General features: G+C 26.9%; 1 protein-coding gene across 2 annotated transcripts in view; it reads right to left on the bottom strand.

The window, feature by feature from the left end:
* Positions 1–19,775, bottom strand: part of LOC136075141 (NACHT, LRR and PYD domains-containing protein 3-like) — a 45,167-nt gene extending 25,392 nt beyond the window's left edge. For both annotated transcript variants that reach the window (XM_065787480.1, XM_065787481.1), the window contains exons 1-3: positions 19,725–19,775; positions 16,226–16,276; positions 10,130–10,411 (exon numbers count right to left, since the gene is read on the bottom strand). In XM_065787480.1, coding sequence (XP_065643552.1) covers positions 10,130–10,411; positions 16,226–16,262 — 319 coding nt within the window. In that variant the 5' untranslated portion in view covers positions 16,263–16,276; positions 19,725–19,775. The remainder of the gene's footprint in view (positions 1–10,129; positions 10,412–16,225; positions 16,277–19,724) is intronic.
* Between the last annotated feature and the right edge of the window lie 1,668 nt (positions 19,776–21,443).

Genomic DNA, 21,443 nt, shown 5'->3' with positions numbered 1-21,443 from the left:
ATAAATAAGCAATTTCCTGAGACACGTGAGTCTTGAGGGTGCTCTTTTTGGATTCCGCAAATAAAAATCTAATGGGGTACCAAATTTTAGGAAATTTCCCCTTGCCATTGTGAAGATACTATATGTCAAAGTTGCTTTGTAGTCGCTTCAGATAATCACAAAAATGCTGAGTCAGCATTATTTAAACTGACGATATCTCTGGAGCCCATGTGTATTTTTAAACAAAATTTTCGCAGTTATTATTTTTTTAATATGGACTGCAAGTAAAGTAAATATTGAAAATTCTGAGACGTAAGATTGTCATGGTCTGGATGATTTCATATGGAATTACCCATATATATATATATATATATATATATATATATATATATATATATATATATATATATATATATATATATATATATATATATATATATATATATATATATATATATATATATGTATATATATAAATATATATATATATATATATATATATATATATATGTATATATATAAATATATATATATATATATATATATATATATATATATATATATATATATATATATATATATATATATATGTTTATACATATATATATATATATATATATATATATCTATATATATATATATATATATATATATATATATATATATATATATATATATATATATATATATATATATATATAAAAGTTCTAAATAATTTCTAAATGCAGGCGTGAAAATAAGTTTCTTCTAAAAAACTACAAAGTAAATTCCATTAATTGACTACTCTGTTGAGAAAGAAATCCTAGTAGAGTAGCTCGCATGTTTTGTTGGTTGGAAGATCGGAAGCACTAAAGACTTTTTTGATGAGACATTAAGAGTGTGCTCGAGTTATGTGGATAGATGGATAGCCAATTTGTGGGTTAAGCTAATAAACTTTTTTTCAGTTGTTAATAAATTTAAAGTTGTAGATTAAATCACCTCTAATGCGTCTTTCACTTAGCAAGGTGAGGTGAAAAAATGATAATCTGGCTTCGCTGGATAGCGCTCTTAGAGACTTAGAGATAGCGCTCTTAGAAATTGCTTTGGTGGCGCAGTTTTGGACTTTTTCAAGTTTTTTAACGTTGCATGCAGAAAGTGAATTCCATAAAGGAGCGACATACTAGAGATGAGGTCTGACGAGGGATGTGTCTCTTCCAAACATGAGCATTTTTATAGATTTTAAAGATTTCTTTAGTTGACCCAGAACAGAGTTAGCTTTAGATGATATCATTTCGATGTAAATGTCCCATTTGAGGTTGTGTGAAATGTAAATGCAAGGATCTCTTTGGTTTTAAGAGGAATCGAGAAACTGCATTTCTTGCTGAGTTAAGATATAGTATTGGTGAATAGCATTTTTACTTTTGTTAAAACGTACAATAAGGCACTTTTTGTAGTTGAGACATAAGCGCCGGGTTAGAGTCCAAGACGTTATGTGATTTATATCCTTCTGGAGCAAAGCTGGACAAAGGTGTCAAGTTGGTGGAAATAACTTTGCTGTCATTGGCGTATAACTTCATCGGATTTCTAATAATGTCTGTAATGTAATTGATGTATAAGATGAATTGAAGAAGACCTAGAATAGAACTTTGTTAGACACCACTGGTGACTAGTAACCAATCTGAAGTAGCGGAACTCATGACAACTCGCGGTGTTCTGTTAGAAAAAAAAGAATTTATCCAATTAAGAAGTATATAAGAGGTACCATATTTCCAGAAAGTTTGTGAAGCATAAGATTATGAGGAGGTGATTCAAATGCTTTTTCATAATCTAGATATAAAGCATCTACACTATAGCCTCTTGTCATTGAGTGATCTAACTGATAGTTTCCAACAAATTTTTAATGCATGATTTATTTAGCACAAACCCATGCTGATTTTGAGATAAAAGATTATTAGCACATAGATACTCAGTTAAACAATCTTTTACAATACGCTCTAGGATTTGGCGGCAGACAGAAGTTAAAGAAATAGCCTGTAGTTTGATGCATCAAGTTTGGATCCTTTTCGCAAAGTGGTGTAACGTTAGTTTTCAAAATCTATTTCTGAAGGTCAAGTCCCAGCAGCGTGGTGGCTGGGACTTGACCTTTAGAAATAGATTTTATAAATATGTAAGTAATTGGCACATTCACAGAACATTTGTTGAGAACATGTTGGTGAATGCCATCTACGTTTGCAGGCTTATGCATATTAAGTTTTGAAAGTATCGATTGTATGTAGTTGTAGTCATTAAGTCTATTCAAGACCAACATCTCATCAATTACAGAAAATGTGGGTTTCTTGAATGCTGGAAGTGATTGACTTAAACTTGAAGGAGTAAAAATAGATGAAAAGAATTTGTTAAGTACTGTAGCTCTATGGCTTTGATTGGTTGTAACGTTTCCATTTGACTCTTTCAAATTTTTTAATTTTCAAATTTTTTTCAGATCTTATTTGATTTTTAACTTTAAGTTTCATGTTTATGTATTGATATATAAGTTTCAAGTTGGTCTTGGCTTTTTCTGATATAGAAAAATCATATGGAGCAATCTAATTAATAAGAGTTTGTTTTACTTTTTTGAAGTATTTTATAGTGGCCAAACGCCAGTTTTAGTCTTTGCTTCTATTACATAGTTTATTTTTATTTTTTATTGCAGAGATTAATTCTTTTGTGATCCAAGGTTTGTGTAAATCAGAATAATGCGATTTAATTGCTGGTATTTGAAGATTACGCCCCTTAATATAGATAGATTGGAATAGCATTCATTAATATTTAAATTTCTAAAAACAATTAACTCAAATGACATCTTTGAAATACATATTTAGTTTATCAAAGTTACCATTTTTAAAATCTTGTCAATATGACGAAAACATATTTCTAGGAGGGCTTAAAAATTCAACAGTGAAATTCCAAGTTAAAAATAAACGAGTTTGTCCTTCTTTGGTGTAGCCAAGTTGAAAATTTCTTTCAAGAGAAAATACTTGTTGAGTAGACTCAGTTGAAATAAGATCTTGAGTGCTAAATGGGCCTAATAAAGAGTTCAATTGAAAAGTATTAAAATTGATATGCTACATTAAATGATTTATATATGTGTATATATATATATATATATATGTATATATATATATATATATATATATATATATATATATATAGAGAGAGAGAGAGAGAGAGAGAGAGAGAGAGAGAGAGAGAGAGAGAGAGAGAGAGAGATTTCCTATTTAAAAATAGAAAAAGATTATTTTGGTAACAAAAATAGCACTACCGCAATTTTTTGAAAGGCGACTAGTGCTAAATATTTTTAAACTTAAATTTAATCTATCTTCATTAAAATTACCTTATAGTGACAATAAAAGAAATAAATATTTCATATTTAGTTGTTTGACAACTACTTTATATATACATATAAATATTTTTATAAATTTTTTCATTTATATATAAGTAATGTATATATTTTTTATCAATATCATCTCTTAATTCCACTAGTTGCGTTCTACCTGATATAGCCATCAAACAGGTTGATCCACTGCTTGACATTCGTATCACTCCAGCTTCTGCATCTTAAGTGATTTCCTGCTTAGACTCTTCTACAGCTTGTGACCCGGACAGCATAACTGTTATAGTCTTGCAAAAGTGTCTCCCAGAGCTGTCAACTTTACTTTCAAAACTATTCAATAAGTGCTTATCAGAGTCTTTCTTTCCAGCCTGCTGGAGGGCAGCATCTGGTTTCTTCCTATCATAGACAGGGTTTTTTGAATCTTTAATTAACAAACACTTAATCTCTCATCTTGAATCTATTAACTTACTTTCTGATCATTGATATGAATTTCGATCTTGCAGTTCTATGGCTGGTTTGCTGACAGAAGCCAATAGAATTTGTTGTGCATAGGACAAAGGTGGAGAGGTTGGGGCCATTGCTCTTGACATTTCTAAAGCTTTTGGTAGAGTTTGGCATCCTGGCCTTGTCCATAAGCTTTCTTCTTGCAGTGTAACTGGTAGCATCTAAGGGATTGTTGAATCCTTCCTATCTAACCGTAGATCGTAGTATGGAAGTTGCCTCAATGGACAGCACTCTTCTTCTTGTTCTGTAACTTCAGGGGTTCCTCCAGGTTCAGTCCTTGGCCTAATACTCTTTTTAATTTACATTGACGATCTTCCAGACATTCTCGCATCTAGGGTGGCATTGTTCGCTGATACTACTATTTATTCTTATCATGGTAGGAGGCCAACACTCTCTGATTGCTTGGAGGGGGCATTTGAGCTTGGAGGGATCTCACTTCTGCTACAGGATGGGGCTCACAGTAGCTGGTGAACTTTAATTCAAATAAAACTCAATTTTTTTCAGCCAACCATTATCGCAATAATTTAGATTTTCCTTTATTTTTGAATGGTAATGTACTTGATGAGTCATCTACCCTTCATCTTCTAGGAATAACTCTTACACTTTCAATCTTTCTTGGAAACCATATATCAAATCAGTTGTAAAATTAGCATCTGCTAAGATTGCATCTCTTTATCGAGCTTGACACATTCTTAGTCCGGATTCTATTCTCTATCTCTATAATTCTCAAATCCATCCTTGTATGGAATACTATTGCCATATCTGGAATGGATCTTCTAGTGATGCCTTTTTTTCTTTAAGACAGGGTGCAAAAAAAGATTTTAAAAATAGTTGGACCTGCTCTTGCAGCCAACCTCCAACCATTATTACATCGTCATAATGTTGCTTCTATTCCTCTTTTCAACAAATACTATAATGGGCATTGCTCTAAAGAGCTAGCGTCTCTTGTGCCACCTTCAAAAACTCATTCTTGTGTTACTCTTTTTTTAATTTAGTTTTATCTTTTTTCTGTGAGTGTTCCTAAGTGCACCAAAAACTCTTATTCGTCTAGTTTTTTTCTTTGAACAGCTGTTCTTTAGAATTCGCTTCCTACGTCTTGCTTTCCTGATTCATTTAAATTGCATTCCTTTAAGTCGTCTTCCAATCTTTATCTTGCTCTACAATCTTCATCTTTTCTCTTCCAGTAACTTATAACTCTGATTAGTGGTTGCTTGCAGCCTTCTTGGAAGCAAAGATGTTTAATATATATATATATATATATATATATATATATATATATATATATATATATATATATATATATATATATATATATATATATATATATATATATATATATATATATATATATATATATATATATTATATTAGTAGAAAATCACTTCACTAAATTTTTTTCCCATTTGACACTGTGTTTCATCAACAAAGATTCATCAGAAAAGTGTTAAGTGATTTTCTACTAATATATAATTGCTCTGTTCTTTTAAGAACATTGAGCACTCTATTGTGTAGAATACTTTTTAAAGTTGTTTAAATATATATATATATATATATATATATATATATATATATATATATATATATATATATATATATATATATATATATATATATAAATTATTTATATAACGGGTGATGACAAAAAAATGAGACTGCGTTTAAAAGGGCATAACTACCTTATTTTAAATGATTTTTTTATAATTAAAAATGTATTAAGTAGAGAATTTTTCGAGCTTTCAAAACATATACTTAAATATCTTCTATTACTCCATTTTTTCAAATATTATTGATTCCACCTTTTACCGATCCCATAAGGCGTTGTATGGCAGTAATGTCGATCTTATTCAAACAATACTTTATTCTATTGCACAGTTGATCAATAGTTTCTGCTTGCCAGTTGTTCATGTATACTTCTCCTTTCAACTGAGACCAAAAGTCCTCAATAGGCTTGCATTCAGGTACATTGGGAGGGTTGTCATCCTTTTCAACAAAATTGATGTTATTTTGTCTGAAATACTTGACTACAGTTTTTGCGTAATGTGATGTTGCTAGGTCAGGCCAGAATATGTAATTGTCATCTAGATGATTTGCTTTGATGAAAGGAACAAGTCTTTTATTGATGCACTTGCTCAGGTATAATTCTTGCTTGAGTGATTGCTTAGAAAGTACAAAAAAAGGTATAGAAATACCTTTAGCCGAAACGCAAATCCAGACCAACACTTTATGCTCATATTTTTCAAATGGATCATATTTTACGCTTGACGTTGTCAAAGCAGTGTTACTTGAGTAGAAATTTTGGTTTCCCTTAATGGTGCTATGCTTCAAAGTGAAAAAAGATTCATCACCAATTATCCAATTGTGATTCTTATATTTTTTGTATAATCAACTGCATCTGGATCTTATTTTGCATTTTTGTGACTCTGTTCTTAATGGAATCTTTGTTTTTATTTTGCATTTAATATCTGTGTGTTTCTTCAATGTTTTGCTTATAAAAGACTGATCGCACACAAATTTTCTAGCTGCTTGTCTTTGTGAGATGCCATCCTTAGGGTCAAACATGGTCATCAGCTTAGTAATGTTTTTTTTCGTCATTTTTTTTTGCGACTCGACCACTACCTTTAACTCTTTGAGTTCCGATTCCATTTTCTGCGCGTTCAATTATACCGTATATAGTTGCTTTTGGTATTTTATCTGCTTTAAAATGACAATAAGTATAATATTTACCATTTTGCTTATTGTCCATGTAAAATCCATACACAAGTTCACAGAGAAGCTCTTGCTTAGATTTGTTTATTTTCATTTTAAATTGCTGAATTTTAATTACATTTTTTTATTTAAAACTAGAATTAATTTGCAATAAAATATATACAAAATATATATACAGCAAATGGTATTAGTACATGCAAATTTAAATTGAACGCAGTCTCATTTTTTGTCATCACCCGTTATATATATAAATATTTATATGAAAATGTCAACTGCATGACTCTGTTAATTATGATAAATAAATCATCATTGAAAGTTAGTAAAATTCAGTATCTGAAATTACTCATTATTTTTGTGAGAATAAAAGTTTCCATATATATATATATATATATATATATATATATATATATATATATATATATATATATATATATATATATATATATATATATATATATATATATATATATATATATATATATATATATATATATATATATATATATATATATATATATATATATATATAGATAGATAGATATATATATATATATATATATATATATATATATATATACATATCAGGGATGCGAAGTCCCAAAAAGGACTACGGATTTGATAGTCACAAAAATATTACTTCATCCTAGTTTTTAGTATCCAGGAGCACTAAAAATATAAATAAGCTTATGGACTACTGATAGGAAAAAAATTAGGCCTTTTAGGTTAGAGGAACAATCATTTTTTGAACCTGGGGTCCGTAGGTATAATGGCAGCAAGGACTCCAGGACTCCGGGCTTAAAAACAATAAGTTTCAAGTCATTAAATCTCATGAATTTTTTTCTTATAGCAGATCATAAGTCAACAAACATTTATTTTATTTCAGTTAACTGGACCATATTTCATTTAATCTATTAGTTTATTTTCTTTGTAGCTTTTTCGTGCCGATAATAAGCCATTGCAATAAATGAATTACTTTTAATAAATTTATGATTATCAATTATGCGTTTACAATTTTTTTTTTCTAATTTTGAATTGTAACAGAATCCTTAAACATCAACTAATCTTAACAGAGGCGAAGAAAAAGAGACTAACAGCCACGTTAAATTTAAAAAATACATGGATTTCAAAATAATTAATTTAAAAAGAATACGAGTTCGTTAATTTTTAGGCATTAAGTTATTTATTGTGTGTTTAGTTTTAATCATGAAGAACTAATTTTCGATGAAATATTAAACAAACAAAAAAAATTTTGACTGTCCGAAAAAAACAATAGACCATCAATTCCTTGTGTTATGACTGACCGCTTGCCATGTATTTCTTATTTTCAATGCTGGAAAACCTGTACCTTCGCAAAAAGCCAAAAAAAATTTTTTTAGTAAACAAAATATGAAATTAATAATTATATATTTAAAAAAAAAAATTTCTTCATAATTTTAAGAGAAAAAACAACTTTACTAAACTGCACTTAAGAGAATTCCGAATCGCAACGTTTACTTAACTATCACTTTGATATACTAAATTTCATGTAAGTCAAAAGATTTAATTATGAGTTTCAAAGTAAGTAATTCCTCTCATCATTATTAATCATCATTACATGTCAGCTTTTTTTACTTATTAAAAACAAAAATTAATAAGTTTATTAACAAATGTTGACACAATGTCTTGCTGTATTTTATTTTAGTTTTAGTTCATTTTGTGTTATTTAATTTATTTCTGTTTTAGTTTTAGTTTGTTTTGTGTTTCTAAAATTATTAAACATAAATAATATTTGTTAAAGTGTTTTGATTTACTTGGTATGTATTTGCAACTTTTTTTGTTATTTTTTATGTAATATAAATTGAAAATAAATAAAAATTTTAAAGAAAATATACCAAAACTATTTTTTTTTGTTTACCAGAAAATCCATATGCAGACAGAGTTTATATTTTGCATGTCAATAATTCTAAGGAAAATATTTATATATTTTTTTCTGGCAAAGTTTACCTTTTTTCCACACTTACACCAATACACAGCAAAAAAAAAATTTCTATTTGTTATAAAGGTGCTCCAAGAACACATAACGATCTAATCACAGGGCACCCTAATATTTTAAGTGAGCATTGCATAAATAAGACAAACCTTTAACTGCTTATATCCACCATGATAATTTTTATTTGCTTCATCCTAATGAGTGCAATTTTTATTTGAAAGTCCATTAATAAAATTTAAATAAAACTTTTTTATCATAAATCATTTTAACTTAAGATGCGAAATAAATAACTGCTGCTAAGGCTTAAAAACAAACTTTGAATGTTGGAAAACACAATGAAATTGTACAAAGCCTCTACTTAACAGCTACAAAATCTCTACTTAGTAGTAAAAGAATTTAAGGTAAATATACATTGCTATCAAAACTTCACAGTAAACTCAGTACTGATTAGAATTTCTTAGATAACTCATCTACAAATATTTCTTCAAATTGAATGGTTTTTGCATAAACTATACATAAATTAGCTTAATGATTGCAAAATAACTAAGAAAAAATAATTTTTCTTTTCAACACCAAAATACTAAGTCATTTTATTAATCAGTTGTTTAAAAAGAAAATATATAAGTAAAACTGAGAAAAATATACACACAAAAACCTTTAAGAGATGCTTTTAAAAACCTTCAATAATTGTATATATTAAATGATTTAGACAAAATCATCATCCGAGAACTTTTATCAAATACCACACAACCTACAGATTCAATGCATCTATTCTTAAAATGCTTAATGAATTAAAAAAAAAAAGCACAAGAACTTATACAGTGACTAAAGGACTATGTTTCTAATTTGTTTGCTTTATAACAAAAAGATGTTAATGCCCCTTGTTTGAAATCTTTACTAAGAAGTATACAAAGAAAAATTAATTAATTGACCTCTGCATACTACCACCTTTGTCGATTTCACTTTTTCAACAAAAGAAAAGTTTTGTGGCAGCAATAAGGAAGAGTTCAAAGCATGCATACGTAGAGACAATTAATGTAACTTATCAAGGTTGACTGATGGTTCGATTGGGTAGAAAAACATTTATTGTCCAATGCCATTACAGATTTCAATTTAAATAAAGATAATTTAGACAAAAAAGAACAATATATAAAAAATAATATTGAAATTCAAGATGCAAACAACAGTGATTTGTTTTGTAGAACAGTCATGCTGTTCTATAAAAATATATGAAATTATTTTATAGTTTTAAAGAAAAATATAATTCTGTTAAAAAAATAATTTTAAAAGAATTTAATTTAATTGTTGTTACAATTTATCTTTATATTTTTTGTAGAACTGAGTTTAAAAAACAGGCTAAATAACAAATCATTTTCTTAAAATCTTATAAATTTTAAACTAATGACTCTATGGTATTTTAAAGGTATATTAAATATAGCATATTTATTTATATACTCTTTATAGTATATTTATAATATATTATGATTTTTGGGTATAATTTAAATCATTAAAAAAGCGATATTAAAAACAAAAATTAAAAAGTTTAAAAATTGCCATATAAATATTTCTAATCGGCCTGTATTACTAATTAAAAATAAATTAATGGTTGCATTTCTCACTATTTAAAAGAAACTCTTTCTCAATTATTTCAACAGTACTTTTATGTCCAAATGATAACAACTCTATCTTTAACTGTTCCCATTTTGAGATCCCATTACGTTCAATCCACATATCTATGACAGCAACTGCTTTTGCTTGTGCAGTTTTTTCATCAGTTTTAATGTTGCTAACATCATACTGAGATAAATTAAGATGACGTCCAAAAGAGTCGAATTTACCTCCAATGAAATGACCAACTCTACCAACAATTTTTGAAGTCAGTAAAAATTGATCATCATTCCCTAATGTGCAAAAAATATTTGTTAAATATATATTAAAAGTATCGAAATTAATGATAAGTCAGATTAAAAAAAAAAAAAAATACCATAAACAAATAAACTTTTATAAATGAAGGTATACCAGCAAAACCACAGATGTCTACTTTTTAACAATTTTAAGTTTTATTTATTTTTATGATATTTTAGTACTAAGCTATATTAATTCAAAAATTAAGAACAAGAAAACTATGTATTAAGGTTCAGTGGTCATTTTAAAAAACTGGCAACTTCGAAAAAACCACTATTGTCAAATGTTTACCAAGTAAAAAATACAGTTGTCTAGGTTATTTACAACTAAACCAATGATAATAAAAGCGTATGTCGCATGATTAACTTTTACCCTAAAAAAAAACACGTTGGATGAAGTGAAACAACAATACGATTAGAGAAAAACATTTTAAAAAAAAGCAATATATATATATCCCTTACTATGTGTTGTATATATATATATATATATATATATATATATATATATATATATATATATATATATATATATATATATATATATATATATAATATATATATATATATATATATAAATGGCTGTATGTACATATATATTATGGCTAATGGCTATACGTTATTGTATATTATTGTAAAGAGTTCTTTACCAGAGTTATTAGGGAATTTTTTAATGTTTATAGCAATTGAAAAAAATTTAATATATTTTTTGTATACTAGCTTAAAACCTAGTAGACATTCTTATATGTTTAATATACTAATGGTAAATAACTTTTTTGTAATATTTAACTGTCAATATATATGGAGTTATGGTCTTAAACACTTTTTAATATTGTTAAATAAATGTTTCAATTTAATGTACAAACTAGACATTTTGATAAACTATACATTTAATTAAAGAATTGTACATTTAATTCGTAAACATTTTTACTCAATCACTAATTTAAAATTAGATATCAGAATCACCATTTTGTTGAGAATGAAATCAAATCCAATTAATACCAATAAGTTGTTCTTAGAAAAAACTGTATACTGAATAAAATACTCTCAAATTAGTCTCTAATCTAAAAATCAAAGTAATAACCCCAACTAAATAATCAGTAATACTAATATTATTGTTACTTTTATTATTATTATTAGTATTATTATTATTATTATTATTATTATTATTGTTATTATTATTATTATTATTATTATTGTTATTATTGTTATTATTATTATTATTATTATTATAGTTAGTATTATTACATGACATTATTATATTATTATAAATATTATTAATATTGATATTATTGTTATTATTATTATCGTTGTTGTTAGTGTTACTAATTATTATTGTGATAATTATTATTAGATATTATTATAAAATTATATAACTAGTTAAGCTGTTTAAATTACTAATATTACAAACTATTGTTGTTGTATATTTAAATATGATATCTTTATTACTAATAATACTATCATTTCAATGTGAAAATGTTTAAAATAGTATTAAAAGAAGACGCCTAGAATGGCATGGTCATATTTTATATCAATAGTTTTTAATTAAAACTGACTTGACCAACATGCTTATATACATGTATGCCATTAACAAAAACAATTTGAATATTGTATGAGAAATCTCAAACTTCTTTAAATAAAGTTTGAGATTTCTCACAGAAATTTTTTTAAATCCCAGTTTACATTAGGTGTTTTTATTGACTTAACAGAAGCTTTTGATACTGTCGACCATGAAATCTGCTTCAAAAAATAAAGTACTACGGAATAAACTATGCAACTACAAAATGGCTTCGAAGTTACTTATTAAACCGCAAACAATTTGTTTTCAATAATAACGATAGCCATAGGCATCTTTAAAATGTTTCCTGTGATGTTTATAAAGGTTCTATCTTGGGGAAACTTTTGTTCTTAATCTATATAAATGACTTTAATAAAGCCTCAAACTTAATAAGTATCATGTTTGACAACAAAACTAATTTATTCCTTACAAATAATGACATATCAAAAATCTTTTCTACAATGAATGATGAACTTAAGAAACACATCTTCTTGATTAAAATGTAACAAATTAACTCTTAACATTAATAAAACCAAATGAAATAAATGGATTCTTTTCCGCTTGCCCTCTAAAAAACGCTATTTATTCCAAAATATGGCCAAAGTATTTATTGATTAAGTTAAAATAAAAAGAGATTTTTCATACTTGATTTTTAGTAGCTGTTCTTAACAAAAACATATTTTGAGTATTATTTAAACCTTGATAATATATAAACCTTGATATTTTAACTAAAAAGCTTTAACCTAACTTTATTACTCATTTATTTACACCATTATAGCATGCCAACATAGCTTGGAGAAGCACCGAAAAATGTTACAATGTCTTTATTGCCATCAGAAGCATGCAATCCACTTAAAAATATTAGAGGATCTTTTACTTATTTCAAACCTTAATTTTTGGAGTTGAAATACTTAATATTTATGAGCCTAATGTTTTATGCTTTATTTACATTTAGAAAATTGATTAAACTTTATCTATCTTAACAAACCTTTTTTCTCCAACCAGAATTAATAAATATATAATTAGAAACAAAAATTTTGTATATGGAAAAATTTTATTGTATTTATTGATGACATATTAAAACAATCTTCTATAATAACCACGTATTTTTCTTAATAACTGTAAGACTTATGTACTTTTCTTTCTATAATAAAGAGATGTCTTAATATATTTACTTAGCAGGCCCATAAGAACAACGGGCCTGCGAAGTAAATATTATTTATTTTTTGTAGTCATTTTTCAGTCAATTCCTTCAAAATTATTTATTTGAAAAATTATAGGAGGGGCAAATGCCCCTGATGCCCCCGGGTTGCTTCGGGCCTGCTTTGTATCGTATATTTACACAGCTCTACACTAAAGTTTAATCAAGATGGTAATTTTAATCAAACTATTCACAGTTTTTTCAACTAAAAAAAGTCAGGAAAAGATATTTAATTAATTTTTTTTATTTTTAAAAGAACAACCCATTACCTACCCAATTAACATTATTAAGATAAAATAGTTAAAAAAATAATTTAAAAAAATTAAATAATCATAATTATATTAAATATAATCATAAAATAAATATAATCATAAAATGAGTAGCATAAAAGTTTAATCTAGTTAAGGTTTAGAACAAGAAGAAAAAAAAAAAAAAAAAAAAAAAGAAAAGTTAACATTAAGGTGTCCTCCTTTGGCTTGATAGCAAAAAAAGAACTCGTCTCTAAATTGAGTTGACCAACTTCATGCACACCTTATATGGCACTTTTAACCAGTACTCATTCAGAAGTTACTTCTAATACTCAGTTAATTGAATTTGATGGTTAATCAATTGGTTGTTGATCCACGTTGATCAAATATTTTCTATTGGGTTGATATCTGATAATATAGTGCACCAAGGCAACAAATTGATCTTCTTTGTGGTAAACCAGTTTGTTATAATATGTGCTGTGTTGGAGCCCAGTCTTGCTGGAAGGTGTGTTGCTTGCTTCTGCCATACAATTGCCTTGTCAATGGAATCAAACATGTTTCAAGTGTGTTTTTGTAGGTATATTGGTTGATACAGCTATTATACAGCTCACAAAAACCAAGGCCTTTAGGCCATCTCAGTAGGCATATGAGGATGTTTTTTGTGGGAAAAACATCCCTATATGCCTAATGAGCCTCTGCTACCTTGTCGTCTTGCTTCTAAATAGCGCTCACAATATTTCTTAGTTCCAAATTTTTTAACATATTCTACCTTTGTGGTTTACAACCTGAATATTTGACTCATCGCTCTATATCACTTTTACCCAATCTTCAACTGCCTAATGGAAAGCTCTTTGTACTATTTTCGCCTTTTGCGTCCATGATAGACAGGAAAGGGTTTCTTATTGCAATTTAAGACCCAATCCCTATTTCTTGCTGATGTTCTTCTTATAAGTTCTTTGCTTACATTTAGATTAGAAAAGGATTTGTTAAATATTTAAGCTAGCTTTTTGTTGCTGAGGCAAATTTTTTTTTTCTGATTCTGAATATGCTGCTTTTGTGACGGACACTAAGCATTAGTGGTCTTCCAGAACTAGCCATGTCTACAATGCTACCTGTTAGCTCCCAGGTTTTCACTGTTTTTTGTACACAAAATTCAGAAAAACCCATAAGATTACTAGTTTCAACCTTGTTATGATTTGACCAGTCCAATAACTTGCCATTTAATGCTCTCGGACACTGCTTTTCTAACTATTAGCAAGCAAATTGAAATTTAAAATATTGCAGTTATTCTTTAGATAATTTCTTGCAATTAAAATATTTTTTAGTAATTTTAAAAATATTTCTTTATTCAAGAGTCATATAAAGTACTCTTTTTATTCATAATTTATTGCAGTAATTAAGTATAACAAATAGTTATCGAGTGTGAAAATTATAAATTAAATTAACTCGATTAAACTTAAATGTCATCAGTAAAATACCTCGAATAATGTTTAATTAGTTTTACGAAAGTATTGTAGTATGTGCAAATATTATTTTTTTGTCTACTTCATTGATACAAACATAAATAGCTAAATGCAAAAAAAGAAACTAAAAATCTATATCCGTTAAACTTTAAATGTAGAAAAACTGGCACATAATATGAAAAAGTCTTGATTAAACTTTGGTGCATAGCTGTATATAGGTTCTGACAATGAGATCCAACTTTTTATATATATATATATATATATATATATATATATATATATATATATATATATATATATATATATATATATATATATATATAATATTGTTGATATGATTTGTATTTATATCATGATTTCTTGTAAATTATTCTTATTTAAGTCTTTATTTATAAAGGTTGTAAACTTGTAAAAGATTCTGATGATATGGTTTTTATGATCTTTTATAAATAACCTTGTTTGTTTACTTTTGCAAAATGGTGTTAAGAAATTGTTAAGCAATACTATGAAGATGATTTATTATTTCATGAAGTTCTGCAAAGCCATAATATTATAAATAGGGATTTACAAAAAACTACTTTGACACATTTATTCCTATAAAAGTTGATTCAAAAAAAAATTGCTTTAGCATTTCCTAGCCTTTCTCAACAGCCAATTTTGATAACTTTTATTATTGATGATTGCTAATTACTCAAGTGGAGAAGGCTTTTCCAAATAAAATAAATTGATAGCTATTGAAGATTAACAATGCCACAATATGTTTTTAATAATTTTTCCTATATAGTCTAGTAATGTCAATTTATTAATAACACTTGACAATTTTTTGATTGATAACTTTTCAATAGAAAAGTAAAGAAAAAAAATTGTATGTTAATTAGTATATAATGCATTCCATTTTCTATTCATTTTTATTTAACTGAAGAAAAAAATTCTTTGGTATGAAATTATTTAACTGTACATAGAAATATGAATTTGTTATTTTAGTTTTTGAAAGACTAACCATAATCATATATACTTTGAATATCTCTATATATAAAATATTTGGAGATCTTAAAACTGGATTATTTGACAAAAAACTTGACAAATTCAAACAAGATAAGTTAAAATATAGATAAGTTTAATTATAAGTTTAACTTTTGAACTTATATTTAAACGTAATTACATTTAATTATTTTATTATTTAGTTTTATATTAAATATTTAAACTAACATAATAATCAACGTAATCATCATAATCATTGCAATCATCAACATTTCGATCATGGTTTTCAACATAATCATGATAATTCTTATCAGTATTACTTTCATAATTTGTTTTCTTTATTTACCATTATTTAAGAATTACCTTTATTCGAAGCGCCTTCTGATGAATACAAAGACATTGTGAAAAACCAACCTGGTTAAAAAAACAGAAATACATTTTTAATTGGTATAACACTATTCAAAAACTCAAAGTTTAAAAAAAAAATTAAAATAAATTAATTTATTAAAAAATTAGCATCATAATTATTATCACCATCACCAACAACTACATTAATTAGTTTTTTAATTTATTAAGCAAAATGGATAGACAAATATAAATATATAAATAAATATATATATAACGATAATAATAATACTTAGAGAATAAAGTCACATAGTTTGACAACAATCATAAATATGATAAGGTAATTCAGAAACACTAATAAACAAGCATAGTTTAGGTTGAGTAAGCATATTTGAAAAGTTCAGTTTTAGTCATTTTTTTTTTATTTTTCTAACAATGTTAAACCTCGCATTATTTTAACTAATTTAATCCAAGTTCGTGCTGCTGAAGTATAAAAAAAATTTGTACCAAGTGATGTTTTTGCTCGACAATGCACAAGTTATTTTGTTAGGTCAGCTAGATAAGCAATAATAGGACTGAAACTTCAGCAAAAGATTTCAGGATGTCAGTAGGAATAAAGTGGTGATGTCTTGAGTTTGAGATTTACATATATACATATATATATATATATATATATATATATATATATATATATATAATATATATATATATATATATATATATATATATATATATATATAAATATATATATATATACAGTACTGGACAATGAATAAGAAATTTTTAATTTTTGAACAAAATTACGTTTTGAATAGTAAATTTATTACAAAATAACAGCAATACTTGCACAAAAGTATGTAGGGTATATAACTACATGTACATATATGATAATTAGATAGTATATGATAAGTGTTTATCATCAAACAGTCTTTATTATTGAGTTGATCCCCCTTTGTTCTTGATGACCTGAGCAACGCATCTAGGCATACCCCAAATAAATTTGGCAGCAAGTCGTTTGAGACATTCGTCATGGTGCCATACTTGTATCAAATGTTCTATCAGATCATGTTTGTTAGTGGAGGGCATCTTTAAAACATCACACTTTAGTTCATTCCACAATCCCTCTATTGGGTTGAGGTCAGCAATGCATTTTTTCTTCATAGCATTGTTCAGGAAAGGCTTCACAGTTGGTCTGTAGGCCAAGTATCCTTGTTTCACAAGCCTCCTCCATGTTGTTCTACTACTGACATTGACATCGTAGAGTTGCCATTGCCTTGTCAGCTTGGCAGAGGATGATTTGCAACTCATCTTACATAAAAATAGGAGCTGACGTTCCATCACAAGTTGTTGACGTTCCATCACAAGTTGTTGTCTTCCTCATTTGTTTACAGTTTTTCCTATTCGAACTCAGAATATAACCATCAAATTCAAGTCTCTGTTTAATTCTACTGACAGAAACTGGTGAAATGCCTAGTTTTGTTGTATTATCCTAACGTTTGTTAGAAGAACACTGGAGATAAGCTTTAATTTCACGTTTTTTAATTGTATCAATTAACTTACCATTATTACAATAAAACTAATCTAATCACAATAATAACAATAAAACTGCATCGTACATTTACACAAATAAAGAATGCACAAAATTCATAAAATTATATAAAATATTCAAACCGCCGCTAAGCAAACAAAACGTCACGTAAACAAACAAAATGGCATGTTGCATAGATATTTATTTGAATTTCAAAACCTATACACTTGGTTTTGCCATTTTTAACGCATTTAATATACTTTAGGGGGCATTTAATATACTTTAGGGGGTATATACTTGCTGAAATAGACAGTAACTATACAAATTTTTAAACCATTGTCCAGCACTGTGTGTTTTGATGATGAAAATGAATAAAAACAACTTTTGATAAACCATCAAAAGCTTTTTTTATTCATTTTCATAAATAAATATTGCTCCACTATTTATTAGTATGGAGCACTCTTAAACGTACAATAGTATTTGTATTATTATTACACCCTAATAACACATACCTATTTTGTATATATGTATATATATATATATATATATATATATATATATATATATATATATATATATATATATATATATATATATATATATATAAATTAGTAGAAAATAACTTTACAAAAATTTTTTCTTATTTCACACAGTGATTCATCAATTAAAACTCATCAGAAATGCACTAAAGTAATACCGAGAATTTTTACCAAACTTGATACAGCAAGAGTTGCACCTGAAAAAAAAATGTAGGTTTTGTCTTCAAATCTAAATGTTTGTTTACTAGTTTCAAATAAGACAGCTTTTGTGTTTTTCGATTAAGCAGTAGTCTATTTTCAAGAAACCATGTGGTGACTGCATTTACACATTGAGCTATATTGTTTATGTAGTCTATACCAGGTCCAATGGCAGTATACAGTTGAGTATCATCAGCAAAATGATGGTGATTATATCCAAGTTTAGATATAACGTGATTTAGGCCAATAACACTACTTTGTGGTATTCCAGTTGAAATATCGGAGATTGAGGAATTTGTTGCTCCAATAGAAAAAAAAATTTCCAATTATGAAGGCATGAATACAGCCATTCCATTCAGGGTTAGGGATAGGGTTCTAACCCTGTTAGAATAGAATTAAAGGCTGCTGATATGTCTAGAGAGAGGAGAATAGTAGATGATTTATTAGGGTAAGGGGTTGGGGTTAGGGTAAGGAAATAGAATCAAAGGCTGCTGATATATCTAGAAAGAGGAGAATAGTAGTTGATATATTATCAATGTTTGATAGCTTGATATTGCAAATCATGAGAAGTGCTGTTTCAGTTGCATAATTGAGTCGGAGACCTTATTCTAAAGAGTTAAAGTTTACGAAGGAAGTTACATGCTGGAAAAGTCTAGATAAAGCAAGCTTTTCAAGAACTTTGAAAAAAGTATTCAGATTTGATATAAGGGGTAGCTTTCTAGGGTATTTCTGATGAGTCTTAATTGATGAAACACTGTGTAAAATGAGAAAAAAATTTTGTTAAGTGATTTTCTACTAATACTAATAATTGCTCTGTTCTTTTAAGAACATTGAGCACTCTATTTTGAAGAATACATTTTAAAATTGTTTATATTTATATATATATATATATATATATATATATATATATATATATATATATATATATATATATGTTTATATAAATATTGTCTATTATAAAATATGAATATCATTTTTGTGTTCACATTTGTTTTTATTTAGACAAGAAAGCGCTCAAAGGAGTAAAAGTTGATATGTTAGTTATTTGGATTATAATTTATCATTAAGTTTATTTATATTTTGGACAAGAAGATAAAATATTATTTTCTAAATTTCAGTAATCACAGTACAATTATATATGCCATATGTATCATTTTACAATATAAGAAATTTCTAATATCAGCATAATTACAATAAGAAAAAAAAACACTCACATATATACATATACAAATATTAGCATTTTTACACTTACAAATGTGTAGATACGCACATACATAGTGCTAATAATGAGATATAAGCTAGGATCTAGAAGATTACAAGATCTTTTCGTCAGAACCTTACAAAATACAAACAAGCAAAATAGAGACTAGTATAACATACTAAAAAATAAAGTAAAAATTAAAACAAAAATGAGCACTAAAATCAAATTGAATAACAATGATCAAAATATTAGATTATCATCAAAATATCAGAATATCATTAAGTGAATATCTGAATAAATACATTTTTTCAGATTGAGCTTGAAAAGGTAAAAGGAAGTTGATAGATCAAAATTCCGCAAAACAATATTATTCCATAGGTGGGATCAGTGATAGAATATCGTATCCGCCTAGAATATCAAATCCCCCAAAGAAAAATGCAAAACGCATACACGCTTTAAAGTTATGATATTTAGAAGTGCACCTAGGCCGTCCGGAATAATTTAAGTAAACAATGTAACTGTTTAAAAATTTTTTATAAACGTTTGTGAAAGGTAAAAGAAAATCGAATTTATACATGATATTATAATTTAATATGGTGTTAAAAGTAAAATATTAATGTTATATCCTAAATTTTACAGTTTTTTATATTGCATACGACTGCTATAGATAAGGGATGTGATAATCTAAGTAACAAAGTGATTTTATATCCTATATTTTACAACATTTTACGTCATACACGACTAATATACATAGGGGATATGATATTCTGAGTAACAAATTGATGTTAAATCCTATATATTACATGTTTTTACATCAGGTAAGACTGTTATACAAGGGGGATATGATATTCTAAGTTACAGGTTGATGTTATATCCTATATTTTACGTTGGATACGATTCTTATACAAGGGGGATATGGTATTCTAGGTGGCATATTAATGTTTTTTTTGTTAATTTAAAAAATAATTTATTGCTAATTGTACACGTAAAAATAAAAATTAATAAAAATGTATCATAATTTTTGAGTTAGTCATTACCTCACTTGATTAAAATAATTATAAATAAAAAAAGAAAGTCACTAAAAGATAACTTTATCCTAGTTTTTGGTATCCATGAGCTCTAAAAATGTAAATAAGTTTATAAGCTACATATAGGAAAAAAATTAGGACTTTTAGGTCAGAGGAACAATCATTTTTTGAGCCCGGATGTCCTTAAGTATAATAGCGGCAAGGACTCCAGGACTCCGGGCTTAAACACAATAAGTTTCAAGACATTAATTCTCATGAATTTTTTTCTTATAGCAGATCATAAGTTAACAAACATGCTTGAGCTTCTGAACACTACAGACTACAAGCTGGAGTCCTTTTGGGACTCCGCATCCCTGATTTCTAAATAAATAAAAAGATTTTCTTTTTGTTGAAATTATTTTTAAATGGAATCTTGTATTTACATATTTTCAACTCTTGAAAGTTATTTCAAATATTTTAAATTAGCGTTATTAAAATTTAACTTATTGAATAAATTCAACATATGTGAAATAATTAGGAAAGTTTTTTAGTTTACAAATATTCTGTTATATGATCAAGGCGTCTGCAACCTATTTTAGGTAGACAGGTTTTTGCTTAAATAATTAAAATAAATTTTCCGTAAAACATTGGCCGAAAGATTTCAGTTTTACTATGTTTTAAAGATAGTTTTAAACCGAAAAAATATGTAATTTAGACAGATTGGAGAGCCGCGGAATTGAGAATACAGTGTAGCGAAAACACC

Source organism: Hydra vulgaris, chromosome 01 (genome assembly GCF_038396675.1).
Source record: "Hydra vulgaris chromosome 01, alternate assembly HydraT2T_AEP".
Classification (NCBI taxonomy): Eukaryota; Metazoa; Cnidaria; class Hydrozoa; order Anthoathecata; family Hydridae; genus Hydra; species Hydra vulgaris.
The sequence above is the reverse complement of the archived record's forward strand: the minus strand, read 5'-3'. Positions and strand labels throughout refer to the sequence as shown.